Consider the following 27602-nt stretch of genomic DNA (forward strand, 5'->3'; position numbering starts at 1 on the left):
TTTTTTTTTTTTTTTTTTTTTTTTTTTTTTTTTTTTTTTTTTTTTTTTTTTTTTCCCCGCCCGCCGGCCGGCCTCCCCGACCGCGGCGGCACCCAGGACCAGCTTCCCCAGGGCCGACCCGAGGATCGGCCGGGTGCCCTGGTGGCGCACCCAGCCACGCCCCTCCTTTCCCTAAACACTCTCCAGCATCCTTTCAAACCCAGCACTCCAGATCCTGGTGTCAAACCTCGCTAGAGCCTCTACCGCACCCCAACTTTTGTCCAGGCTCTGATGCCAGAATCCCGTCCCCCGTCTCAAGACATAGAGCATCTCGGTCCCCTAAATTCCCAAACGTCAGGGCCCCCAAAATCGTGACTCAAGGCTCCCCTCACCGGACCTACTAACACCCCTTCCTGCCTCTTTCTAAAGCCTTTCACCCAAATTTCCCATCTTCGTGCTCCATTTCTCACCCCTTTATCTCCAGGATCTTGGGCCTCGGGTCTCGAGTTTTCCAAGATCTTTTTGGTAATCCTCGGGTTTTATATATGACATCCCACTGCCACACTACACAGGCCAAAGCCCCATGGCCCATATCTTTTGGGGTTGTCATTCCTCCTAGTTGCTTCCTCTGCTTCTACTCCCCCCCCCCCCCNCCCCCCCCCCCCAGTCCCCTAGGACATGGTGTGAAAGTCGGCTGTGTCCTCACAGTATCCAATAAAACCTTAGCTATTATTAGTAAACCACCTTGCACACAGTAGGCATTCCATAAATAAACAGACAGATACCTGTTAAGGAATAATTGCCTCAGAGCTTGGCCTGCCCCACAACCAGTAATCACAGGGGTGGCTGTGCCCAAAGACATCCTGTCAGGCAGATGCAGAACCAGTTCCCAATGCAGCCTACCAAGTGTTTCCCTCCCCTGGCCCTTGCCTCTCTACCTGTCCCCTGGAGCCTACTCCAGAGGGCCCTTCCCAAAGTCCTGGGTAAGGAGGAGGAACAAGCTACTCAGCCCCCTGTTCCCCACAGCCTCACTGGATCTTTCCAGGCATTCTCCTGAGCAGCAGGGGCCTGCCTCTTCCTCCACTTGGCCCCATCAGTGCTTGCTTATTAATTATACTAATGATAACAACAACAGCAGTGCTGGCGGCACCCTCAGACCCAGCTCCAGGCGCCCTCAGGTGGCAACACGGGGAGAGACTCCAGAAGGGCTGTCAGACTTGGATGGCCCGCGCCTGAAGTCTCAGTTTAGCCAGGCACTCTGCCAGTTTTCTTGGGTGCTGTGGGTGGGCTCCAGGACCCTTTCTTAAAGGAAAAGACTTGTTCCGTTCCAGGGGCGCCTGGGTAGCTCAGTCATTAAGCATCTGCCTTCGGCTCAGGACATGATCCCGGCGTTCTGGGATCGAGCCCCACATCGGGCTCCTCTGCTGGGAGCCTGCTTCTTCCTCTCCCACTCCCCCTGCTTGTGTTGCCTCTCTCACTGGCTGTCTCTCTCTCTGTCAAATAAATAAAATCTTTAAAAAAAAAAAAAAAAAAAAGACTTGTTCCATTCCAGAATCCACAGCTTCTGAGTTTGGGCTGAGTTGGATCAGGGCAAGCAGACAGCAGTCTGGGGCTGAAGCCAGGTTCGCCAGGCTCATGCTACTGCGGCAAAGTGGCTGATCCAGCTCTGCAATGGGGCACTTGTCACTCCTCGAGGCCCTCTCCCACACCTCTCCCCTCTCCAGGGGACTTCAAGTTTCCAGTGAAAGAAAGCCTCCTCCTATTGACTCTGGTTGACATTGGAAGGACTCTCTCCCAGAGGATGGTGAACCCAGAGCCCAAACCCAACCTTCCACTTCCTTTCTCCCCTCATTTCCTCCATCTTCCCGAACTCTGACAGGGAATCCCAACCTGAGGATGGCCCTTAGCTACCAGTCAAAATGTGCTTCTTGGACAAGTCGTGGATACCACGGCCTTGGCACTCACAGCCTAGACAAATTCTTATCTCAGCTGCAGGCCTCAGGCACATCACTGCTGCCCTGGGGCAGCACGCTTTCCTGGTGGGGCCAGGAGCTCTGAGTCTCTTTCTCCCCTGCTTTTGAATCCTTCTCAGTTCTTAGTATTTCTATTTGCAGGGTAAGGGGGACTGTGAGGTCCTGGTCTTCTGCCTTTCTAGCTCCCACATAGAATATTTGCCTTCCTGAGCCCTAGCAAGGCATTCTTACCTATCTCTCTCTTTCTCAGCATGGTATAGGAACATGCTTTAAGGGTATGTGAGCAGGTGTGATTCTGGGGAAGAAATGTGTAGGTGGGTGAGAGGGTGTGCATTGTGATGTATGAGGGAGGGTGTGCATTTGTGCAAACTCCAAATGTGACTGACACTTTGTGGGTGGATGGGGAGAAAGTGTGTGTGTGTGTGTGTGTGTGTGTGTGTGTGTGTGTGTGTGTGTGTGTGACTGAAAGAGGTTGGATGCCTGTGCAAATACATGCTTGCAAAATCTCCCTTCCTTTCATAAACACAATGCTTCGAAGGGAACTAATCAAATCAACAGGAAATGTATTTGACATAATGCAGGAGCAGCTGTCCCAGGAGTTCCTGTCCTCAGAACAGAACCAGAATCAGCTATGATCTACCCCACGGGAGTAAGAAGGGACCACGGGGGAGAGGAAGGGCCAGCAGCAGCCCCTTATTATGGATATGGACGGAGCTAGGTTGGACCCTGGCATCTCCCTACTTGGGTGAAGTAAGTATCTGCCCACTCTGCCTTTTATGATCCAGGACTGCCCAAAGGAGGTCAAGGATAGAGAGAAGACACAGACAAACCTGGAAATAAAAACCATCTGCCCAGGGTGCCCGGGTGGCACAGTCGGTTAAACGTCTGACTCTTGATTACCGGCTCAGGTCATGATCTCAGGGTCATGAGATCCAGTCCCAAGCTCCACGGTGGGCGCACACTGGGCATGGAGTCTGCTTGACATTCTCTCTCTCCCTCTGCCCCTCCTCCACCCCCTCTCTCTAAAACAAACAAACAAACAAACAAACAAACAAACAAAAAACCATCTGCCCATAGGAACAGAATCCCCTGATGGCAATTTCCATCAGTCTGAGGAAGCTGCTGCTTTAGCTTTGTCAGTTAGGACCTTCTCCTCCTATCCTCCCCATTCAGGGAAGAGGATGTAAGGACCAAGAAGGAACCAAGGTGAGCCATGGAATCAAGGCAGTCTTGCTGCCCTGTGACCAAGGATCCATTCTTTCTGAACTACTGGTTCAAGAGCTGAGTTGGGGAATGCCACTTTCAGAATGGGCAGGCTGCAGACTGTGCTCCCCATCACCTTAGAGAAAGCAGGGAGGCCACTCCTTCAGTGTTTGGAGGAAAACTGCCTGCAGGTGTGATGCCAGGGACGCTGCGGATGGCTCCTGTGCCTGCCAAACACCCCTGGCCTGAAATTCCTGAGTCAGAAACGGTGCCACGCCTTGCTCAAGTGAAGAGGAATCAGAAAGGTAAATCCCTAGGAGAGATCGAACTTCAGTGTACAGTCACAGAGGGACTTTCAAATGGTCAGACTTTTTCCCCAAAAGCAAACTTAGGAGGTCGGAAGACAGCAATGAGTTCAGGGTTTCTGAAATGGCAGATGGGTCTAAACATGTGAAAGAAAAAAGTTGTCCTCTTCAAAATTTCACCTAGGGATGGCCCTGAAAGGGAGAGTTCCATGTGTGAGTAAGGGCCCTCGTCAGCTGACAAAGGAAATATATGTAAGTGTGAGGACGTTTGTTTGAATGCCCTATATCCAGCTGTCTGTGTTTCTCTTTTTGACCCTTTCTACAGCCTGGCAAGTGATGCTTTTCTGGTTCTATTTTTTTAAATTTTCTTTTTTTTTTTTTTTAAGTAGGCTCCATACTGGGTACGGAGCCCAACATGGAGCTTGAACTCAAGACCCTGAGGTCAAGACCTGAGCTGAGATCAAGAGTTGGATGTCTGGGGGTGCCTGGGTGGCACAGCGGTTAAGTGTATGCCTTCGTCTCAGGGCGTGATCCTGGCGTTGTGGGATCGAGCCCCACATCAGGCTCTTCCGCTATGAGCCTGCTTCTTCCTCTCCCACTCCCCCTGCTTGTGTTCCCTCTCTCGCTGGCTGTCTCTATCTCTGTCAAATAAATAAATAAAATCTTAAAAAAAAAAAAAAAGAGTTGGATGTCTGGGGTGCCTGGGTGGCTCAGTCTTTAAGCATTTGCCTTAGGCTCAGGGTGTGATCCCAGAGTCTTGGGATTAAGCCCCGTATCAGTCTCCTCTGCTGGGAGCCTGCTCCTTCCTCTCCCACTCCCCCTGCTTGTATTCTCTCTCTCGCTGGCTATCTCTCTCTGTCAAATAAATAAAATCTTTAAAAAAAAAAAAAGAGTTGGATGCTTAATCGACTCAGCTGCCCCTAAAAAACTTTTTATTATTAAATATTTTATTTTTAAAAAAATTTTATTTGTTCATTTGACAGAGAGAGACATCGAGAGAGGGAACACAAGCAAGGAGAGTGTGAGAGGGAGAAGCAGGCTTCCCACCAAGCAGGGAGCCCGATGCAGGGCTCGATCCCAGTCATGACCTGAGCCAAAGGCAAACACTTAACGGCTGAGCCACCCAGGCACCCCTATTATTAAATATTTTAAACACAAGCAGAGAGAAAAGTATAATGAATCCCCAGTGTATCTATCACTCTGCTTCAATGATTATCTTAGCTAATTGTTTTCTATCGTCCCATTTTTTTATGTTTTCCTAGACTTTTAATTTTCATTTTATTTATTTACTAATGTGTGTGTGAGAGAGAGAGAGAGAGGGAGAGCAGAGACAGAGAGTGAGAGGGAGAAGCAGACTCTGCGGAGTAGGGAGGCCGATGTGGGGCTCAATCCCAGGACCCTCGGATCACGCCCTGAGTTGAAGGCAGATGCTTAATCAACTGACCCACTCAGGCACCTCTTCCTAGAGTTTTGAAAGCAAATCTTAGGAGCTCGAGTACACACACAAACACACACACACACACACACACACACACACACACACACACACACGCAGGCTCGCCCCGCACACAAGAGGTGGGAGGGGCAGAGGAAAAGAGAGAGAATCTCAAGCAGGCTCTCATCCAGGCACGTGGGTTCATTAATTCTAACACATGTACCATGTTAGTGTTAGATGTTAAAAACAGGGGAAACTGGGGCACTTGACTAGCTCAGTAGGTTGCGCATGTGATTCTTGATCTCGGGGTCCTGAGTTCAAGCCCCATATCAGGCGTAGAGCTTACTTAAAAAAATGGGAGGGCGGTGCCTGGATGGCTCAGTCCAAAGAGCATGTGACTCTTGATCTCAGGGTTGTGGGTTTAAGCCCCACTTTGGATTACTTTAGAGATTACTAAAATAAATAAACTTTTTTGAAAAATGGGGGGTGAATGCAACCCTCTTAGTTCCCCTCCCTCTTCGGGAGCTTTGTACTCTACCATGCAATATACTTAACAAAAAAATTAACAAACAAAAAAAAGGTGCACCTGGGTGGTTCAGTCAGTTAAGCGTCTCCTGAGGCTCAGGTCATGATCCCAGAGTCCTGGAAACGAGCCCCACAACTGCCTCCCTGCACAGTGGGGAGTCTGCTTCTCTCTCTGCCTCTCCCTGTCCCCACCCCCCGGGCTTGTGCCCTCTCTCTCTCTCTCTCTCTCAAATAAATAAATAAAATCTTTAAAAATAAATAAATAAATAAAGTCTTAAAACCACTCCAAAATAAAGTTCATTAAAAAAAAATCCATACCCAATAAATTTTTTAAAAATCCTTAATATAAAACCCAGTTTGTGTTTAGTTTTTTCCCCAACAGTCTCAAAAAACGTCTTCTTACATTAGGTTTGTTTGAATCAAGATCCAAACAAGGACCATATCCTTAATTGATAGTCTCTTATGTATTCGTAAATCTAAGAAAGGTCCCCCTTCTCTCCAGGACACGAACTTTATAGAAGAAACTAGGTCATTTGTAGAATTTTCCACAATTTGGGTTTGGTTCATTGTATTCTTGTGTCATCATTTAACATGTTCCTCTACCAACCATTTTTCTGTAGCTCGGTAGATCTAGATCTTTCACTAGATTTAAGTTTAATCTTTCGGCATAAAGGTCTCTCGGGCAGTGTTTTACATCCAATTGCATCAAATCGGGAACACATTATGTCTAGTTGTCTCACTTTTAGTGATGTTCATAAGTTGGCAACCTGATCCATCATAGATAAAATCCTCATTAACCTTTCACCTAATAGTTTTATCAGTCATTGATGATGAGCCTGAAGCAATTATTTCATTAGTGGTTGCAAACAATGATTTTCTACTACCATTCTTCCAGCATTTCTAACTCCAGTTCCCCTCCCTCACTCCCCACAACTTCAGACCAGCTCCAATACTGTTTTGGACCCCAAGCATGGCTAAAGCCTAATAGCTGAAATTTACTGCTGCAGTTGAGACCAAGAGAACTAAAGAAGGATCCTATAGATACCCGGAAACATTTTAGAAATGCAAATTCTTGGATCCTGTCCAAGACCTACTGAACCAGAAACAAGATCTTGAGGGTGAGGCCCAGTAATCTGTTTTAACAAGTCCTCAAGGTGATTCCGATGCCTGCTCAAGTTTGAGAACCAATGGACTAACACTGGCTGCCCTAAGATGGCCTTCAGTGAAGCGATGATTTAATAAGGTCCTAAATTCATGGCAATATGCTGGGTGCTGAGCACTGTGAATGCAAAAAAATAAAAGGCCTGGTCCCCCAGGGAACTCACAGTCTATTCAAGGGAATAGCACATATGCTTGTGAAAAGTGACCAGCGATGGTTGATAATTGGCAGTGCATTCCCAACAAGGCACACAAGTGGTACAGTGGAAGATTCCAGGGAAAGATCAGTGAATAGGCCTGGTTAGCAGAGGATTTAGAATTCACTCCAGCTAGGCCTTAAAGGAAGAGAAAGACTTTGGGAGTAGGGGGTGGGAGAGAAGAAAAGGAGGATTTCCCAGAAAAGACACTTGCATGAACAAAGGCAGGATGCTCACGAAGGGGATCACCCTGTGGGTAATGAGACTGTTTTCTTCTCTCTTCTCACCACTGCCATTCCTACAGAGTTTCTTACTTAAGCCGCGCCTTTCCTTTTACGTGCTTACCTTCTTGCTCACCCATAAATGCAGTGGGGAGGTAACCTTGGTGTGTGCAGGTTTCTGGGTGCTGCCCACGAGCTTGGGTGCTGGGTTTAGGATGGGATTATCAGGGCTGGTGAGTGCAGAGAAGCGTCTGAAGTACACTTTGCCTCTGTCACGGGTGTCATATGTGCAGAAGGGCCTGTGCCTGCTGTACGTCCGAAGGATGAGTGTTTTGAGTGTCAGCATAGAGCTAACATGCTGAGTAGGGCAGGGCTAGTCGAGTATCCTCACGCTCAAGGGTCCCGAATGCAGGGGCACCTGGCTGGCTCACTCGGAAGAGCACGCTACTCTCCATCTCGGGGTGGAGCCAGGACCCCACATAGAACGTCGAGATTACTCCAGTAAATTAACTTTTTTAAAAAGGGGGGTGTGGGTCCTGGCGCCAAGCGGGCAAACCCTAGAGCGGGTGGAGCCAGACCAGGGAGAGGCGGGGACCGGCTGCGGGGCGGAAGCTTGAATCCGGTGGCGGCGGAAGTGCGGCCCTTGCGGGGCAAGATGGCGGCGCCCAGGCGGTCCTAGAGTAAGTAAGGGACTGCGCTGGAGGGACGGACTTCGGAGTTCTCCAGCGGATGGCTCTGGTACAGGGTGTGCAGTTCCTTTGTGGGAGCCTCCCCGAGTGTCTTTGCTCTACGCTGGAGTGGCCGCTGCCTCTTCGGTGTGGAGAAACCGGCCACGGCCCTCCATCCGCAGGCTGCATAAGCTGAGACTCGGTGATTTCTCTGTTGATTCGGGTGGTCCACAAATGTCCGTGACCGCAGAGCCCTAGAGGCAATTATCGGCCTGACGGTGTACAAGTCTTGTACTTCTTTGGTGAAATTTATTCCTAGTGTTTTGCTCTTTTTGATGTGATTGTAAGTGACATTGTTTTCTTAATTTCATTTTCTGATTGTTCTTTTTGCTGGTGTGTAGAAATACAGATGATTTTTATATGTTGATCTTGTATAGTGCGAGGTTTTTTTGTTTTTGTTTTGTTTTAATAATTTGAACACCTTTGGGCCAGGCATATTCTCTCCAGTTTGATACAGAATCATTACTCCCTATCTGCCTGGCTCCTGATGTTATTTTTCCCCACAGTTGTTCCTTTTTATCATCCAGATTGTAAACAATCTTGAGTTAGCAGTAAATGTTCTTAGGCTGATGACATCAAGGAGGGCTAAATAGGGAGGGAATGGTAATAAGGTATGCATGAGAAGGAATGAATTGATGTGAACCTAAGAACTGTCTTTTCTGATGCACAATAAAGAGAATCAGGGTTCAGTTGCAGAGGGCCTATGAGCTTCATTGTTTGTAGGGTTGAATGAGAGGGGATCCCCACACCAAAGCAGTGCTGGAAAGAATTGCACCAGAGGGGCAGCTGGAGTGTCGAGATGCTGTCAAGACCAAAGCCAGGGGAGTCGGAAGTGGACCTGCTGCGCTTCCAGAGTCAGTTTCTTGCAACTGGTGCAGTGCCAGCAGTACAACTGGTGAAGAAAGGAAATAGGGGAGGTGGCAACACTAACCTGGACCAGCCTCTGCTGCAGGATCGTCGGGATGTGGTAACACTGGACAGTGAGTAGCTGTGGGTGTGAGGCTGAGAAAGAGAGAAGGTATGGCCTCAGGGTCCTCTTCCTCTTCCTGATGGGGCTGGAATTTCCTCCATCGTTATTTCAGACACTGTATAGCCTCTGTTGCTGCAGCCCCATTTTACATTTGAAGAAACTGAGGTTCACAAAGTTAAATATCTTCCCCAAGGTGACACAGCTTGAGCCAGGGCCCCACAGCAGCTGCCTTTCTTTCTTTGGTTTCCTCCTGCCCTCATTCTCTTCCTGGGAAGGAATGAGTATCCTCACATCTAGGTTTTTTTCTTTCTCAGATCTCCCAGATTCGCCCCCAGCTTTGGTTCCTGCTCCCCCGAAGAGAGCCAGACCCAGCCTTGGCTGCCCCCTGCCTGAACATGAGGACCCTGAAGAGAAGCTGAACAGGCATGATCAGCACATCACTGCTGTCTTGACTAAGATTATTGTGCGTCTCACCCTGGTTGAGTGGGACGAAGCATCCTGGGGCAGCAAGGATATTGGTGGGGGTAGTGAGGGATAGGAGTAGAGGGTGATTCAGAAAGGTGGGACTTTATTCCCCTGCAGTCAGTTTGGGGCTGCTTTAGAATCACTGTGCACAAAGAAGCAAGGTGGGTTCATGACTCCCTAGAGAGAGATTCTAGTCATACAGAATTGGGGCTAGTGGGATAGTGTCCAGTCTGGGGAAATCTTCACTACTTTGTGCTTTGTTGCTGCAGGAACGAGATACAAGTTCAGTGACAGTGAATCTGCCTTTGCCCAGTGGTGTTGCTTTCCCTCCTGTGTTCCATCGCTCACAGGAGAGACAGGTAGGCAAGGTGCTCAGATGGTACTTGGGAGACATTAGGTGAGCCTCACAGTGCATCTTCCTCAGGCAGATAATCTGAATAATGATAAGCAATTCTCTTATTAAGGCAGCACCATGCTAAGCACTTTATACACATTACTTAATTCTTGTAACAATCGTGTAAGGTAGGTATTATCATCTCCATTTTTCAGATGAGTAAACTGAGACCCTGAAAAGATAAGTAACTTGTCCAACACCACACATCTAATAGATAGAAGAACCAGAAATCCAACCCAAATCTGTCTGACTTCAAGACCTGTCCTCCTATAGAGCCCTGCTTTTTCTGAGGATGAGGGTTGTGACCCTTAGAGATTAAGCAAGTCCCTTTATCTCTTTGTTCCAGTGTAAGTGAGAAGAGAATGGGGTAGTGAGCATCAGTCACCTGAGTTTTCTTTTTGCCCCACAGGGGAATTCAACATCTGGTAAGAGGAGCATCTTTGCCCAAGAAATTGCAGCAAAGAGAGCATCTGAAGCCAGGGTCCCACCAGTTAGAGAAGTTGTGTCTACCCTGGATCCACCAGAGCGTAAGCTGGGGTTGAAGAGAGTTGGGCTCAGCCTTTTTGTAATACACAATCATAGAGTCACATTGGGTATATGTCTTCCCAGCGTCAAATATGAAAGCACATTTAAATGGCATTTGAGCCATCTAAAGAGGAAGCTGTCCTTTTTCCCCCTTACAGTATTGAGTACGGCTGGCTTGGGTCTACACCTGGGTCTTAGGTGCAGGGAGAATGCAGGTCATTATTTGACCCTAGGAGAAAGGAAGGAGACAGAGGTGTCTTGCAGAGACTGTAAAATAAAGATGTAGACCAAGATTGCTTTAATGATGCAAATTATTAGCAGAAAAGCTGGGGGTCAGCTTCTGGAGGCAGACCGCTACCCGGACATCCAAGAGAAGAGTCAGAAAGTAGGATGTTCCTGGGGCGCCTGGGTGGCGCAGTCGTTAAGCGTCTGCCTTCAGCTCAGGGCGTGATCCGGGCGTTCTGGGATCAAGCCCCACATCAGGCTCCTCCGCTATGAGCCTGCTTCTTCCTCTCCCACTCCCCCTGCTTGTGTTCCCTCTCTCGCTGGCTGTCTCTCTCTCTGTCAAATAAATAAATAAAATCTTTAAAAAAAAAAAAAAGTAGGATGTTTCTTAGAGAAACATCCCTCAGAAAGGGGAAAAATGAGTGGAGAGGTCGCCACCCAGTCCAACCTGTGTTTGTGTTACGGTGGGGGACACGGGGGAGTGTCTCCACTCTGTGCCCGGGAAATCTCTGGGGAGTCCATTTGTCTCCAGGGCTAATGGGATTAGGGAAGAGGGCCAGAAGGCCCAGCTGGGGCGAGGCGATGAAACTGATGATACACTTCTTCCAGGTGCTGCATCCTGTGAGGCACTCACACCTCGGGAGCAGGGCGGCCAGCTTCTATGGGGCAGCTGCAGCTTTCAGGGACCCCATCTGGTCACAGGGAAGGGGCTCAGGAGCCAGGATGCTGAGCAGGAAGCCCAGACCATCCATGAAGAGAACATTGCAAAACTGCAAACCATGGCTCCTGAGGAGATCCTGCAGGAGCAGCAGCGGTTGCTGGCTCAGCTCGGTATGGAATGGCTGGCTTTCCTGCTGAGCCTGGGCTCGGAAGGGATTGCCACTTACTGAGGAAGGCTTAATGCGAGGGCCAGGCCTTTTGCTGAGTGTTTGAATGCATTATTTCATCCTGTCCTCAAACAGTCCCTATAAGGTAGGTAGTACTCGCTTCATTTACTCAGGAAAAAAAAAAAAAACTGAGTCTCAAAACTTGAAGAAATTCTCCTACAGGTCATATGGCTGGTAAAGAACACGGGTGAGATGTAAACCCAGGTCTGTCGGGTCTGACAGGCCCTGCTCTCAACCACTACATTGTGTACGCTGCGCTGCTCTAGGGAAACGTCTGTAGAACAGCTGTGACATGTTCTGTGTATGACGCTCTACCATGCTGTCTCTCCTTCCTGGTTTCCCTTCACCACAATAGTAGCACCAAGACAGTCTTGTCCCAGATTGTATACCTAGCACCTTCATAGAGCATATGTAGATTAGGTTCCAGGAAATATTTGTGCATAAATAAATGAGCTGAAAGTGAGAGAAATTGTTCCCCTAAATGTCTTCTCTTTGGCCCTGGTCAGCTTTCATTCATTTATTCCACAGCCACTTCCTTTGGGCCTCTGACCTGGAGCCAAGCACAGGGATGGGCAGGAACCTGGGTGGGCCAGGGGACTGTGAAACATGGAGAGAAGGGTGGGCAGGTCCTAGTGACAGGTATGGGTCATCGAGGCCCCAGGAGAGCCCAGGGGGCTCAGGCCAGGGGTGGGAAGGGGCTTGTCCTGACCTTGGCACCAGTAGATAGGCAGTATTCAGCAGGATTCAGGTCTACATGAGCCTGGGGGGGGATCTGCCACCGCCCACTCTCCCTTCCATCCTCTCCTCTAGATCCCAGCTTGGTTGCCTTCTTGAGGTCTCACGGCCGCACCCATAAGCAAGCGGGAGAGAAGGCCACAGAGGAGCAGAGGCCAGGAAGACACTCTGCTGAGGTCACTGGAGAAGAACCCGTTGTGCCCACTTCTGCAAGTGAGCCCAGGCAGGAAGATGGTCCAGATCCAGGAGCCCCAGGTTTGGAGGAAGGGGGACATCTTTGGGGGAATAAAAGTAGAGGAAAGTATCCCTTCTCCTAGGCCTGGCAGATGGGAAAAGAGAGAATCTTGTCTGTCCTTGGACATCTAACATTAATCTTCATTATTGTCTGGAAGTCATTCTTCATTTGCTGATATGTATGTTCCTCCTGCATATGCTTCCTGTTTTCTTGTTCTGTTACTGCTCCTTTTCCCTCTTTCCCGGTAAGTGGCAGCAGGATGTGAAGGCTGAACCCTCCCCTAGCAGATCATCTCCACCCTCTGGCTCTGCCCACCCCACAGTTCTCTGCCTCTGCTGTCCGTGTTGAGGGGGAGATGCCAGGGCGAGGGTAGAAGAGGCTGACGCAGGTCTTAGGAACATGCCAGACCTAAAGCAGAGAGGCCAGTGGGAGCTCTCATTTCCCAGGACCTGGATTATTTTATTAGTGATTAACAAAGGAAGAAATTGGATTATGAAAGCCAGGAACCTCCTGCCCCTCAGTGACTCCAGGCCAGCTAAGCAGGTCAGGAGGGGGTCGGGGGAGAAGAAGGAAGATGTCCCTGATGTGTGTTTCTGTGTCTTGGCCCGCAGAAGCAGGATCGCTGCCCCTCATTGCCGCACTCCCCTGCTTCTTTAGAAGGCCAGTACTAGGCAGTGGAGAACTGTGTTTTCCCTGATATATATGGTCCTCCCTTCCGCCTCTGCTCCCTCTCCTCTTCTTTATCTCCTCCTCTTTCTCCTGCCCCTCCCAGCAAGTACTTGGGGTCAGCAATGGGCTAGAACCCAGGACTGGGTGTGTTCTACCATATCTGAGATATTCGCCCAGTTCCCAGGAGTTGCAGGCCCTGGGCTATGCCACTTAATTCTAGCTAAAGGCAGAGGCTGCCAGACCCTTAGGCAGAGGTGGGTATGGCAACTGCGGGGTAATGGCTGGGACCCCAGGGGATCAGTGAGCTGAGCTCCTTAGGGAATACTGCTCTGCTTCCGTCTTCCTAGCTCTGGCACTGCCTGTTACCCCCCACAAAGAATGGGTGCACATGGACACTGTGGAGCTGGAGAAACTGCACTGGACCCAGGATCTGCCTCCGCTCCGGAAGCAGAGGACACAGGAGGTGAGGAGGGCCAGCTGGCCTACAAGGGGTGAAGCGAGCTGTGAGTGGCCATGGAAGCTCATCCCACCCACTGAGACCACATCAGTTGTCCACGTCCCCCTGTCCCCTCTCCCATGCTCTTGCACCCAAACTCAGGCCCTTTTCTTCCCTGGAGCTTGAGAAACATTTCTCCTTTGCACTCCTCCTCCTCTCCCCATCACCCTGCCTGGCCCCTGGGACCAAGGGAGTTCCATTTCCACTCCAGTAGAGTCAGGACCGAAGGCCTGGGGTGAAAGGTAAGGAGTGGGTTGTAGGGACGTTGCTGTGTCCCCAGCCTTCTTTCTGTTCCCATTAGAGGATGCAGGCCCGATTTAATCTTCAGGGAGAGCTACTGGCCCCCGATGTGGACCTGCCCACCCATCTGGGCCTGCACCACCATGGAGAAGAGGCAGAGGTGAGGCATGGGGCCCAGGGAGGACGGGGCAGTTCTCAGCAAGTGCTTTTATCAACCGTATGGAAGAGGACCTCTGGTCAGTTGCCTTGGACCTTCTGTGTAGCCAATTCTATTTTATGGCCTTGCTGTCCATAGGTTCTTAGGCTCAAAATGTTTCTCCTCGTTCCTTCACATTCCAGTCAGTTGCCTGAACTTGCCAGTTTTATGTATGTCACCTCCCCTGGTACTTTCTAGAGAAGAGGCCTGCTCCCTCTTCTCTGTTCAGTCGCCATGTCTTCCCATCCATCCCTCATGGGACTGCCATACTGATTCCATCTGGCCCAGCCCAGGCCGCGCCTTGCCTTGGAAATTTTCCTGGCTCCCTTCTGCTCACAGAATAGTCTTGGCTCCTTAGCCTGGTGAGACAGGCCTTCGACAGTCTCTCCCTGCTGACTCTCTAGCTCTGCCTTCTCACTCCTGCCACACCACCGTGTTGCTCTCTCCCCGCATACAGCGTGCACTCAAGGACCTCCAGACTTAGTTCCTCAGGCCATGGAAGCTCCACCCACCTGCTGAGACCACATCACTTTTCCAGGTCCCCCTTTTCTCTCTCTCTCCTATTCTCTTATTGCAAGTTAAACATGGATTACCGCAGTCCTCCCCGTCTGCTTTATGCCATGGTCACTTGTGTGACCAAATCTTATCTTCTTTACCAGTTTGAGGATCCATGGAGAGAAGAGGCAAGAGATACCACTTACTTAACTTTGCCTTCCCCTTGACAACTGACTCACTGCCTGGAATATCAGGGTTTCTGTGTATTGGTTGGGGGGTGCTGCCCTGTGTGTTGGCTCCTTCTGACTTCTTGTCCCTGCCCCAGAGAGCAGGGTACTCCCTGCAGGAACTCTTCCACCTCACGCGCAGCCAGGTGTCCCAGCAGAGAGCATTAGCACTGCACGTGTTGGCCCAGGTCATCGGCAGGGTGAGTGCACTCTGGCCCGGTCCTGCCTGCCCCCATACCTCACCCCCCGACCTCAGACTTCCCCACCTCCTAGCCCAGGACCCCATACAGCAGCTCTCTCTGGGGCAGACTGGGAATGGGACAAACCCAGGGTCGTAGGTGGGCAAGTGAAGGGTTTAGGACAACGACTGTAACTTCAACATCTTCAGCAAGGTTTTCCCCTGCCCCCAAGGCCCAGGCCGGTGAGTTTGGGGACCGGCTAGTGGGCAGTGTCTTGCGCCTCCTTTTGGATGCTGGTTTCCTCTTCCTGCTGCGCTTCTCCCTGGATGACAGAGTGGATGGGGTCATTGCAGCTGCCGTCCGGGCTCTTCGGGCTCTGCTGGTGGCTCCCGGAGATGAGGTACGCAGGGATAGAAATGGGGCTTTGAGGCACCAGCCTCCCTACCCCTGCTGCAGGGCACACCGTCACTGCAAAGGCTTTGCCAGGCAGAGCAGAGAATGGGATGGCAGCATCACCATCTTCTCCTAAGAGCCCCAAAGCCCAGCAGCCTTGCCTTTCTGTTCTTGGTGTGTGGCTTCTTCTGACTACTGCTAGACCCTCTTTCGAGGCCTGCCTCCTTCCTCTTCTTCCCACCCCCTTCTCTTCCCTATGGCAGGAGCTCCTCGACAGCACCTTCTCCTGGTATCATGGAGCTTTGGTGTTTCCTCTGATGCCCGGCCAGGAAGACAAGGAAGACGATGAGGATGAAGGTGAAGAGCCTCTAGTAGAGGAAGCAAAAAGGAAGAGCTCTGAGGAAGGAAACCAGCCTGCATCTGACCTGGCTCGACGTGACGTCATCAAGGTACAGATGCTTGGGCAGCCGCACCTGTTCCACGACCTTGAGGGCAAGCACATCTTTTTGGGGTTGGGAGGTGGTGCAGAGAGAGAGAATCCAAGCAGGCTCCATGCCCAGTGCCAAGCCCAATGGGCTCGATCCCACAACCCTGAGATAGGACCTGAGCCGAAATCAAGAGTCGACGCTCAACCGACCGTGCCACCGCAGCGCCCCCATGGGGCAAGCACATCTTAGGCAAGAAGGGTCATCAAGGCCTGGGGCCCAGCTGCGTTTGGCACTGGGTTTATCTCTCGGATCACCAGGGGCTTCTGGCTACCAACCTGCTGCCTCGGCTGCGCTACGTGTTAGAGGTAACCTGCCCAGCACCTTCTGTAGTCCTTGACATCCTGGCTGTGCTCATCCGTCTGGCCCGGCATTCCCTGGAGTCAGCCACAAGGGTGAGAAAGAGAAGGGAAGGAGGCAAGGACTGGGCAAAGAGCCTAGCTGGGCCTGGGCCTGACCCTCAGCCTCCCTGCCTCCCTTTTCTTCCTGTCCCCTGACAGGTCCTAGAGTGCCCACGGCTAATAGAGACCGTGGTTCGAGAGTTCCTGCCCACTAGCTGGTCCCCCGTGGGGGTGGGGCCTGCCCCCAGTCTACACAAAGTTCCCTGTGCCACTGCCATGAAACTACTTCGTGTCCTGGCCTCGGCTGGTAGGAACATTGCTGCCCGGCTGGTGAGCAGGACAAAGGTCAAGGGATGAGGGGCTCACAACAGAGCTGGGCTGGGGACTAAGCTTGGCGTCTGGACTCTGGGTAACTGGCTCATGCCATCTTCCTCTTCATCTCTGATCCAGTTGCTCTGAAATGTACCAGGAACAACCAGCCAGGAACCTAGTCACCTAGAGTCTAGTGTACTCTATAGGCCTACTATGCTTTCGTTACCTGAAGGAGGGGCTCCCTCTTCCCTGGACCCAGACCAGAAGAACCACATAGAGATGGGCAGCCATCATCCAGAGCCAGGTCGCCCTAGAGAAGGCTCCTAGCAAGTGCTTGATAAAAAGAAGGAGGGGAGGGAGGGTTGGATGAGGTAGTTTCATCCTGGCCCACAGCTAAGACCCTGTGGCATGAGAGGGGCCTGAGGCCGTTTGGGCCCCCGGCTGAATGGTGTGCCCACACTCCGCCCTCTCACCCTCAGCTAAGCAGCTTCGATCTCCGGAGCCGCCTGTGCCGCTTTATAGCAGAGGCTCCCCAGGAAATGGCCTTGCCCCCAGAGGAAGCCGAGACGCTGAGCACCGAGGCCTTCCGTCTATGGGCTGTGGCCGCCTCCTATGGCCAGGGTGCTGACCTTTACAGGTGAGGAGACATGGGAGTCGCCTCCCTTGGAGACCCCTCCAGTTCTGCACTGGGGCCTAATCTGATGACTCAGCCTTGCTCAAGGTGTCCAGCTCTGAGGGAGGCTGAGAATGAGGAGGAGGGGATTCTGGGAGGAATGAAGACAGCCTGGGGGCCAGGACTAGCCGGGGGCGGGGGGCAGAGAACAAAGCTGAGGTAACCACATTCTGTGCACCACAGTCTTAGTAGCTTGGTGAAATCCAGTTTAAATCCCCTGTTGGGAGGAAGCCTGGAAGGTCTACCTCCTTCCCTTCAGCCCCCAGCCGCCTTTCCCTCTGAAGCCTTCTAAGAGTGCCCAGCCCTGGGGCCTCTCCCTCCCGAGCTTCCCTGACCAGACTGCAGATCCCTGGGGCAGCACCCTGCCTTGTGTCTTCTGTCTCCACATCCAGGGTCTTCCTACACTGAAAGACAGTAATTGTTCTCCCCCAGGGAGCTGTACCCAGTGCTGATGCGAGCCCTGCAGGCTGTGCCGGAGGAGCTCAGCATGCAGCCCCCTCGGCCCCTGTCATTGCAGCGGATAGCCTCCTTGCTCACTCTCCTCGCCCACCTGACCCTGGCCGCCAGCAGCACCGCCCCTGAGCCCAGCAGGTGGGTTATAGCTCTGAGCTTCAGAAGCGCTCCTCCAGAGGGAGTGGGTGGGTAGAGCTTATGGGAGTGTCAAGGCAGCCAGACCTTCACTGTGACCCCTTCTGGCACTCCTGTAGTGACGGTGCTGGGGCCAGTGTGTCGGCCACACCTTCCTCGATCACTTGGACACAGGTGTCCGGCCTCCAGCCTCTTGTGGAGCACTGTCTAAGACAGACCTTGAAGTTGCTGCCCAGACCTGAGATGTGGCAGGTCCTGGGCCCCGTGCCCACTGCCTGCCTGCTCTTCCTGGATGCGTACTACCAGGCCTGGAGCCAGCAGGTGAGTGTGGCCTGCCTGCCTTCCTCTGTGCCCTGCATGCCTGCCTCCCTCTTCACATACCACCCTCTCTCTCCCTGTCCATTTCCACTTCTCCGCCCCTACCTCTGCATTCCACTTTTTCCTACTGTCCGCCTTTTCCCTCCCACCTTTCTTCCTTTTTTCCCCCTCCACATTCATTGGGGCTGCCAAGGAGCCGTATTGGTGGGGACCAGAGACCCCAAGCAGCAGCTCTGTCTCCCTGGAGCCTTCATGCTCTGAGGACAGTGGGTGTCAGGGCAACCTCGGGGTCTTTTCTCTCTCCAGAGGGTCAGAAGGCAGAAACCTCCAAACACTGATTCTTGGGCTCTTAGAGTAATGGGCTTGGCCTGGGGACCCAGGGTCTAGGAGAATGGATGTCAGGCTATCAGCTCAGTGAGCCCCTTGGTCCTCCAGCCAAGCCTGTGCCCAGGGGATTGGCTTCAGGATATGGAGCGCCTGTCGGAGAGCCTGCTGCTGCCCTTGCTGCGCACACCCACTCTGGGCAGCCTGTGGGATTCCCTTGGGTATGTCCTGTGTGTGTGTGCGTGTGTGTGTGTGTATGGGAGGGTGGGGGCAGGAGGGAGGAGGCAGTTTCTCTCCCCGTGGGCCTCCTAGATCTAGCTCCCTCGTCCATCCTGAGTAGAGCCTCTCAGCCTCTCAGCCAGAAGGAAACCTGAATCGCTAGCAGGCAGCACTTGAAGGCTCTGAGGAATGTGGGTAGTGGTCCACATAGCCCGGTTCCTGCTGGCCTCGGTTACAGACCAAGCAGCTCTTTTCCCGCCTGGCGTACATGAGACCAGAGCCCTGCTCAGAGTCTTCATTCTGCCTCCAGGAGCTGCTCCCCTCTCTGCAACCCTCAGTTCTGTGTTCGGGCCCCTGAAGCTCTCCCCAGCCTCGTGTCCCTGGGCAGCACAGGAGGCCGCCCCTCTCTCAGTCTGGCTGGCTCAGCCTCACCGTTCCCGTTCCTCACTGCCCTTCTCTCTCTTTTCAACACCTTGGCCCGGATCCACAAGGGGCTATGTGACCAGGTGAGACCTAGGCACCTGGTTAGGGCTCAGGCGGGGATGAGGGGGGTGGTGGAGGGCGCGGAGGGGCAAGATGGGAAGAGTCAGAACAAAAGGTGCCCGTTGGGGAAGGGAAGTCTCTCCTGCCAGCTCCCATTTCTATGAGTTTGTCGGGGGTAGAGGCAGCCACCTGAGGAACCCCAGGAAGGATCAAAGTCACCTTCAGATCTGAACAAGTTTGCTTTTCTCCAGCTGGCTACCGTATTAGCCGCCCCGGGACTCCAGAACTATTTCCGCCAGTGTTTGGCTCCTGTGGCTGCCCCACACCTTACACCCTTCTCTGCGTGGGCCTTGCGCCACGAGTACCACCTGCAGTACCTGGCACTCATCCTGGCCCAGAGAGCGGTGGGTACAGCCCAACCCCCCAGACCGCTGTCCTTTCCCCCCACCTCCTGTTAACCCCCCCAACTGCCTGGGGACCCATGCTGCTTCTGGCAGTCCATGCACATCCTCCTCCGCTCTAGACACGCCCAGGATCTGTGCAGCTATCCTCTCTGCGTGTATCCTCACATCTCTCTGCTCTGTCCCCTCTCACACCCCACCCAACCCCCCCACTTCTCTGTTCGCAGGCAACTACCCAGCCAGTTCTGGCCATCAACGCCGCCCTGCATCATAGTATGGTCTTGGCCCTGCTGAGCCGACTGCTGCCCGGAAGTGAGCACCTTGCCCACGAGCTACTGCTGAGCTGTGTATTCCGTCTGGAGTTCCTCCCGTAAGTCCAGGGTTGGTAACATCAGTTCAGGCCTTTGAGAGGCTGCTGTGGCTGGTGACGGAGCACCGCTGAATTTGGAGCCAGGAGACCTGAGTTTAATCTCCTTTCTTCCATGGATTGTGCTCTATGTGTCAGAGCTTCCATTTCTCATCAGTAAAGTGGGGATGAAGATACTCACACTGGAAAATTACAGTGAGATTTCCGTGTGACCATCCGGCTACGAAGTGGCATATAAACTAACCATACACACGTAACAGCTAACAGGGACCGAGTGCTTACTCTGTACCTGGCTGCTTCTTAAGTGTTCCTGTTGTTTTTGCTCTGTACTGTCAGAAAGGTACTGCTATCCCCATTTTACTGTGAGGAAACTGAAGCACAGAGAAGCCCCTGTCAGCCTGCCCCCAGGCAGCTGACTCCAGTGCCCAGCCTCTTGACTGCTACACATACTACACAGTGATTAGGGAACACGGAGGAGCAGGATTGAATCTAGGAACCTCTGGGAAGCCCTAGAAAGCTGGCATGGTGTTCAGAGTGCTGTGGTTCGAGCGCTCATTTTTGGCTTTTGGGTTCTGTTGCAGAGAAAGAGCATCAGGGGGTCCAGAGGCAGCCGACTTCTCTGACCGGCTGTCCTTAGGGAGCAGCAAGGACTCAGGGTGTGGCCGAGGAGCTCTGCTGGCTCAGGCCTGCCAGGACTTCCCCAGCATCCGCAGCTGCTACCTGACCCACTGCTCACTGGCCCGAGCCAGCCTGCTAGCCTCGCAGGCCTTGTACCGAGGGGAGCTCCAGCGAGTCCCAGGCCTGCTGCTCCCTCTGCCTAAGGAGCCACTGCTGCCCACCGACTGGCCTTTCCTGCCACTGATCCACCTCTACCACCAGGCCTCAGACACTCCCTCAGGGCTCCCTCCTGCTGACACTGTAGGCACGGCTCTGCGGGCTCTGCAGTGGGTGCTAGTCTTGGAGAGCTGGCGCCCCCAGGTCCTCTGGACCGTGCCTCCCGCCGCCCGCCTGGCACGGCTCATGTGTGTGTTCCTGGTGGACAGTGAACTGTTCCGGGAGACCCCAATACAACATCTGGTGGCCGCCCTCCTGGCCCGGCTCTGCCAGCCTCAAGTCCTGCGAGACCTCAAGCTGGATTGCCCACTTCCTGGCCTGGCGTCTTTCCCTGACCTCTATGCCAGCTTCTTGGAGCATTTTGAGGCCGTCTCTTACGGTGACCACCTCTTTGGAGCTCTAGTTCTCCTTCCCCTACAGCGCCGGTTCAGCGTCGCTTTGCGCCTCGCCCTCTTCGGGGAGCATGTGGGAGCCTTGCGAGCTCTGGGCCTGCCTCTGACCCAGGTACTTTCTCAGCCCAGCAGAGCCTGCCATAGCCTACCTGTACTGGGCCTGGGGGACAGTCCTGAGCAGTGGGGAACTTTGGTGGTCCTCAGGTTCCTTATCTTACTTGTGGGGGATTTTGAGGAGATTAAGAGAAGCCATGAAAAGGGTTTAACAGGGTATCTGGCATATAGTATGTATTGGTTATTATTAGCAAGCCACAACTCATTGCTCAGTGCTACAATCTGGATAAGAGACGTAGTAAAAACCAATATAGTTCTAAGTTATTCACATTTTAGATGTCAGTTCAGGATTGAGGAAAGGAAAAGATCAAAGTGGACTTCCCATAAGGAGAAAGGGGGAAGAAATGGAGATTGACTTGGGCACTGAAGGTTGGGTAGAATTTGATGTTGAGGATGAAGAACAGTATGTATCTAGGTGCCCCTCTCAATCATTCCTGCATGGAATAAAGAGTGATTTTTGAGAGTGCTACTTTTAAAGAAAATGAACTTTTGAAAGGTTTCATAATATAATTGAGCAATTGAATGTGACATTTTGAAAGTTTTAATTTTAAGCAGATTAATCAAGTACTGGTAGGCAGTAGAAATTCACTACTGCTTCCCAATTTCCCAGTTTCTCCTGCTTCCCAGCCCTTTAGTCTTCAATGTCAGTCCTTGTGATAGGCGGGACTGGATGTCTGTCTGGGACCTTATCTCTGCCCTCAAAATTTGGTTCAGGTGACCATCAAGCATCCGCCCTGTTGCACTGTGATGCATTCCCACCCTCACCCTCAGCATGTCTTGCTCCCTCTGTCACAGTTGCCTGTGTCCTTGGAGTGCTATACAGAGCCTCCTGAAGACAACCTGGCCCTCCTTCAGCTCTACTTCCGGGCCCTGGTTACTGGTGCCCTCTGTCCACGTTGGTGCCCTGTGCTCTATGCTGTGGCTGTGGCCCATGTCAACAGCTTCCTCTTCTCCCAGGACCCCAGGAGCTCCGTAAGTTACATCCCCATCTCCAAAGGGTGGAAGAGACACTGCCTTTGGGTGAGAGGGGGAGGAAAGGAGGGTTGGATGAGACCAGTGATGGGTGTCAGCCCTTGGCCCAGTGCCATCTCTCCCTCCCTGTTCTGCCTCTAGGATGAGGTAAAGGCTGCCCGCAGGAGCCTGCTGCAGAAAACTTCGCTGCTGGCAGATGAGGTAGGACAGGGCACATCCTGGAGGAGAGGGTAATAGTAGGTCTTGGGGGACAGAGATCTCAATAGGATCTCAGTACCTACTGCATAAAGTTTCTTCCCTTTTTGCAGGGTCTCCGGCAGCACCTTCTCCACTATAAGCTCCCCAATTCTGCCCTCCCAGAAGGCTTTGAGCTGTATCCCCAGTTGCCCCCTCTGCGTCAGCAGTACCTCCAGAGAGTGACCTCAGGGATGCTCCAAAATGGGGTGTCAGAGGCCTAGTATAGTTGCTACAGATGAAGACATGGATACATTCTCCTGGGGTTCACCCACACGTGCCTGGCCAGACAAAAGGATTTTGTGCCCTAAGGGTGCACAGGAGACAAAGGAGCAGAAGTCTTGCCTTCCTGGGAGCAGGCCGTTTGAGCTTTTTTGGAGCAGGGTGAGCCCTACCATTATATCCTGATATCTGAAGCTCAGGATCTGGGGCTTCTGAGAGTCTGTACTGGGAGTGAATGGTGACTTAACTGTTTGTCCCTCTTTTGGGGGCAACACAAACTATGGACATCTCTCCTTCCCCTGCCCCAGACCAAGATGTATGAATGCTATAGATGTGTACTGAAATAAAAAATTTTTTTAATCTGGGACTCTGATTTGGACTGATTTCAGACATGGTAGTTCAGGATTGGTGTGGAAGGATGGATTATCTCAGGGGAGAAGCAGGACTTCTGTGAGAGATGAGGGAAGTAAAAACTGAGTCCACATCTGGGACAACTAAAATGTGGGTCCCAGTGCTGGAGTTGAGCCAGGCCAGGGTAACACTCTTGGGAAGGGGTACTTCTTAAAGGACTCTCAGCAGTCCACTTGGAGTATAAGTATCCTTAGGGTCAGCATCTTTTCTCCTTATGGTCCATTAACTGCTATCCTGAGATAACGAAGAAACCAAAAACCAGACTGTGCAGTAGCTGTCTATCTTAATCTGTTTGGGCTGCTTAACAGAATGGCATAGACTGAGTGGTTTAGAAACAACAGAAATTTATTTCTAAAGTTCTGGAGGCTGGGAAGTCCAAGATCAAGGTGCTGGCACAGTTGGTCTCCAGTGAGGGCCCACTTCCTGGTTCGTGGACAGCCCTCACATGGTGGAAGGGACATGGGAGCCCTCTGGGGCTTCTTTATAAAGACACTAACACATTCCACCCATTAAGGTGGAACCCTCATGACCTAATGACTTTCCAGAGGCCCTGCCTCCAAATACCCTCACATTGGGTATTAGAGTTCAACATATGAACTAGGCTGGGGTGAAGTGGGGCTGGACACAAACATTCAGTCTATAGTGCTGTCCTACAACTCCCCCTCCATTGTGGACTTTAGTGGTGAAGGTAAGTGCTGGGAAGGAGTAATCAAACCATGAACTCTGGTTCATTGGTTCATCTCTTTTGGTAGAGTTTTTAGGTTCTTTGTCTAAATTCTTTTTTTTTTTTTAAGATTTTATTTTATTTATTTGACAGAGAGACAGCCAGCTAGAGAGGGAACACAAGCAGGGGGAGTGGGAGAGGAAGAAGCAGGCTCCCAGCGGAGGAGCCTGACGTGGGGCTCGATCCCATAATGCCGGGATCACGCCCTGAGCTGAAGCCAGACACTTAAATACCGAGCCACCCAGGCGCCCTGGTTCTTTGTCTAAATTCTAACACTTAAGCTTTCTTACAGTGTCATTTTCTGTGTGGAATTCCCTGTGTTGACAGGTCATCAGAGTGAGTGCAGTGTGCCCTGTCAGTGGGTAGAGAGAACCGACTTCCCATAAATGGAGCTGTGGGACACACTTACCCAGTAGGTTTTATGGGCAACTACTGCATGTGCAAATAGCATAGTCCCCGAACTCTTGGGACAGAAATCACCTGGACTGTGTGTTAAAACAAACTGCTAGGCCCTGCACCAGTGTTTCTGACTCAGTGGGTCTAGGGTGAAACCCAAAAATTTGCATCTCTAACAGGTTTCCAGGTGGTGCTGATGCTGCTCTCCAAGCCCCAACACACGTTGAGAACCACTGGCTCAGTGGAACCTACCAAGTAAATTCTGTGACCTCACAGAGGTCAATAGAGCGTGGGTCCAAGAGTGCTTACGGAATCACTGTAGTATCTGTACTTAGCACCATGTTCTCAGAGACAAGCAAGTAGCTAACTACTATCACTTCTTTTTTTCCAGTGCTTTATATTAAACATAGGCCTCAGCCTTTAAAATTAGTATTTTGGACAAAAGAATAAGGGAGACGCAAAACCACCTGAAGGCTAAGTGACCTTCACAGTTATAGAGTCTGCTGTGGTTTACAGAGAAATTCCCCTTCATATGGTTTTACAGGTGGGGAAACTGTCTCAGAAGAGTGTGACCTGTGCACCATCACGCGTTGACTAGAAATGCTAGTACTAGCACTTAGATGTTTGACGACAGGATCCAGGCTTTCACCCCACCACAGTAAGAAATTGTGCAAAGGGGGCGCCTGGGTGGCACAGCGGTTAAGAATCTGCCTTCGGCTCAGGGCGTGGTCCCGGCATTATGGGATCGAGCCCCACGTCAGGCTCCTCCGCTAGGAGCCTGCTTCTTCCTCTCCCACTCCCCCTGCTTGTGTTCCCTCTCTCGCTGGCTGTCTCTGTCTCTGTCGAATAAATAAATAAAATCTTTAAAAAAAAAATTGTGCAAAGGGTTAAGACAGACAACGGAGTTGTATGAGGTGAACCTACAGACCCAGGTTTCTGAGGGTGTCTGGAGGTTCAGCCTTTCAGTCCCAAGGTACCGAAAAGACACAAGTAATGGCAAGTAATGATGCACTTACTAAGTGCCTTAAAGAGCACTTCCTGGGGTGCCTGGGTGGCTCAGTTAAGCATCTGCCTTCGGCTCGGGTCATTATCCCAGGGTCCTGGGTTCTAGGCCACACTGGAGTCCTTGCTCAGCAGGGAGTCTGCTCCTCCCTTTCCCTCTCCCCCTCCTCCCAGTGTATTCTCTCTCTCTCTCTCTCTCTCAAATAAATAAAATTTAAAAAAAAAAAAAAGAGAGAGAACTTCCCATGTGTTATTACACACACCCACACCCCACCACCAATGAAGCACTCACTCCACTGCTCCTGATGTGGGAGAGCTAGAAAGACCTAGAAGCCTGGGCAGGGTGTCTGGGGTGTGGCTTGCCACTTTTTTCACAGTCCTGCCTCAAAAGGGTGGGGGCACTTTCTCCCCTACCTTGGGATCCAGACAGCCCTTGGAGGGGTACTCGCAAGGCTCTTCTAGGAAGCATAGGGACCTTGCTGCCCACATGTCCTACCCTTCCTCCTTCAGTGTACCAGGGTCTGAGGTGGGAGTGGTTTTAGGACTGGCAGCATCTAGAAAGCAGTCAGACTCCGTTATGAGGGGCAGTCAGGCCAAAGTGACAAGCTCTGAGTCCACAACCCTATCTGTGGCAGGTTGAACAAGCCATGGGCTGCTCAGGCTGCCTGCTGCTGTGGCTTAAAGCAGCGGGTACCGTCAGTCAAGGAACCATCTGGCTAGAGGCATCTTCCTAGGCTTAGGAACAGCAATTGAGACAGACTGGGTCCTAGTGGCTCCCCCAGAGGCCTGGAACCCTCAAGGCCAATGCTTCTGGGTCAGTGCTCCCGCTGAGTGGGCCCAGAAGCACAGTGCAGGCCTGAATTCAAGGTTCCCCATCACGCAGCTTGGGAAGGAGGGATAGGCCCGGGGGTTTCAGCACCGCCTGGGGGTGAGACTACCTAGCTAGGTCCAGGAAAGGATGGGTGGCCTGCAGGACCAAACTCAGTGGGCCCCCAGGTCATTCACTGGGAAGGACTTCCCAGGGGAGAAACTTGCAGAGGGATCAGCAGGCACCCCGAGGGGCTTCAGTGACTGGAGTTGTTCCGGGCCAGCTTCCAGGTACTGGTGTGCCCTGGCTGGGTGGGGTTAGGACGACGACCTCAAGAGGAGAGGGCCAGCTGTCTACAGGTTATCTCTTTATCTTTATCTCTTGTCCCCCATTAACCTGCCACCTCTCCCAACCCCACTGTCTCGTTGTCACCTTTCAGGAGCCATTCTCTGCTCCAACTCGGGGTCCCAGGCACCTTTTCTGCCATCCTTACCTCTGTCGCTGCCAGCTCCTAGCCCCCAAGATGCGAATGTCACCACCCCACCTAGTGTCTTAGAGCCAGCTTCTCCCCTAATTCCCCCAGGTGAGCTCCAGGCTCTTCCTCCCTTCTCTGCTCATCTTACCAGGCCAGGTCAGATGCTCTATGACCCTCTCCTCTCTCCCTGCTCCAAGGCACTGAAGGGCCTTGGCTGTTCTCCTGTGGGGCCAGCGGCCAGCAAGGACCCACACAAACACAGTGCAACAAGGCACACACAGGCAGCAGCGTGGTGGTGACAGCAGGGGCCACCAAGCCTCTGAAAGGCACGCAGCTGTGGCGACAGCCAGCCAACACTGAGTACCTGTAAGTGTGGAGCAGGGAGAGGGGGGTGACGACCTGCGTATCAGAGGTTCTAAAGTCAGGGAACCAAAGGCCTCGGGCACACCACGTTGTTGTAGGGTATTCCATACTCCCGTGTGGCCCTAGCGACTATGTCCCTTCTTCCAGCGGAACCGGGAAAGGTGGCAATGGTCGCCACTGAATTAGCCAGTACCTAGGAGCCCCTAACCAGCGCTGGCGCCAAGCGGTGGCTTGACCCCGCCCCCCCCCGCCCATCTCCATTAAGCCTCCTAAAGTAAGCGTAAAATCTAATTTTCTGGTGTGCAGACCTAGTCTCCCCATCTTTTCAAAATCGACTACAGCCTCTTTAGTCCTTCAGATGAGAAATTCTGGAACCGCTTTTGTCACCAACCTCTGCCCCAGGCGGGCAGCCCGAGGACCGAAGATCGAGGGCCAGAGACTCCGCGCCGGCTTTCCGCAGGATCTCAGCTGACGGAACTGCAGGACAAAGGCGCCAAGAACCACCTGTCGCGGGCGCACGGCGTCTTCGTCTCCGTCGTCTTTTCCCTTGGTCGCGGGGAGCCGCTTCAGGACGCCTGTCCCGGAGTAAGCGGAGCCAGTGGGAAGGGGCGGCTCGAGCTGCCCAGGCCTAGGGCCGGGCGGAGCGAGGGGCGCTCCTCGGGGTGGAGACGGCGGCACTGCGAGGGGAGCGTCCCGGGCCCCGCCGAATCTGGCGTCCGCGGCCCGCGGGGAGCCGGGAGAGACAGCTTGTCTGCGTCGGAGGGTCCTGGGCCGCTGAGGAGCGCGCGGCGATGGAGGGGCCTCAGGGTCTCGGGTCGCAGCGCTGGGCGGGACCGGCGGGGGTGGCGGGGGCCCAGCAATCCGCCTTAGCGTCCCGAACTTCTTCCTGGGGGCGCGCGCACACAAGCGCTTCGTGCGGGCCTGGGGGTCCCCAGTCCCTGGGTTCGGCCGGGAGCCCTTTCCCTTACTCCAGGGCCTGATGCTCCAGGGTCCTCGCTCGACGGCTGGAGGGCGCGCTCCCGAACGCGCCGCTGCCCCAGAGCCGCGCGCCGGCGAGCGGGAGCCGCTGCTGGGGGCGGCCGGAGGAGG

At 52.6% G+C, this 27602-nt stretch overlaps 3 protein-coding genes across 7 annotated transcripts in view; 2 read left to right on the forward strand and 1 right to left on the reverse strand.

The window, feature by feature from the left end:
• The window catches only part of TYRO3 (TYRO3 protein tyrosine kinase), a 23960-nt gene extending 16524 nt beyond the window's left edge, over positions 1-7436 (reverse strand). For all 3 annotated transcript variants that reach the window (XM_034661132.1, XM_019802064.2, XM_034661130.1), the window contains exon 1: positions 7121-7436. In XM_034661132.1, coding sequence (XP_034517023.1) covers positions 7121-7136 — 16 coding nt within the window. In that variant the 5' untranslated portion in view covers positions 7137-7436. The remainder of the gene's footprint in view (positions 1-7120) is intronic.
• A 148-nt stretch (positions 7437-7584) lies between these two features.
• On the forward strand, positions 7585-22694 carry RPAP1 (RNA polymerase II associated protein 1). 3 transcript variants are annotated; one of them, XM_011227846.3, is made up of 25 exons: positions 7585-7676; positions 8448-8704; positions 9009-9157; positions 9429-9518; positions 9963-10080; positions 10913-11134; positions 12001-12180; positions 13177-13292; positions 13627-13725; positions 14582-14683; positions 14895-15062; positions 15319-15504; positions 15801-15935; positions 16041-16211; positions 16673-16830; positions 17299-17457; positions 17574-17775; positions 18208-18317; positions 18626-18821; positions 19050-19202; positions 19427-19569; positions 20148-20904; positions 21702-21878; positions 22020-22079; positions 22187-22694. In XM_011227846.3, the coding sequence occupies exons 2-25, from the start codon at positions 8524-8526 to the stop codon at positions 22334-22336; spliced, it is 4182 nt and encodes a 1393-aa protein (XP_011226148.1). In that variant the 5' UTR covers positions 7585-7676; positions 8448-8523; the 3' UTR covers positions 22337-22694. The 3 variants fall into 3 exon arrangements, with proteins under 3 accessions (XP_011226148.1, XP_034517020.1, XP_019657637.1); XM_019802078.2 differs by lacking the exon at positions 7585-7676 and adding an exon at positions 7687-8007; XM_034661129.1 differs by lacking the exons at positions 15801-15935; positions 16041-16211.
• A 2820-nt stretch (positions 22695-25514) lies between these two features.
• Positions 25515-27602, forward strand: part of LTK (leukocyte receptor tyrosine kinase) — an 8203-nt gene continuing 6115 nt past the window's right edge. Inside the window, 7 exon segments of the mRNA XM_034661714.1 lie at positions 25515-25557; positions 26115-26258; positions 26348-26516; positions 26974-26997; positions 26999-27097; positions 27241-27344; positions 27347-27591. Of these exon segments, the coding sequence (XP_034517605.1) occupies positions 25515-25557; positions 26115-26258; positions 26348-26516; positions 26974-26997; positions 26999-27097; positions 27241-27344; positions 27347-27591 (828 nt within the window).

Source organism: Ailuropoda melanoleuca, chromosome 5 (assembly GCF_002007445.2).
Source record: "Ailuropoda melanoleuca isolate Jingjing chromosome 5, ASM200744v2, whole genome shotgun sequence".
Lineage (NCBI taxonomy): Eukaryota > Metazoa > Chordata > Mammalia > Carnivora > Ursidae > Ailuropoda > Ailuropoda melanoleuca.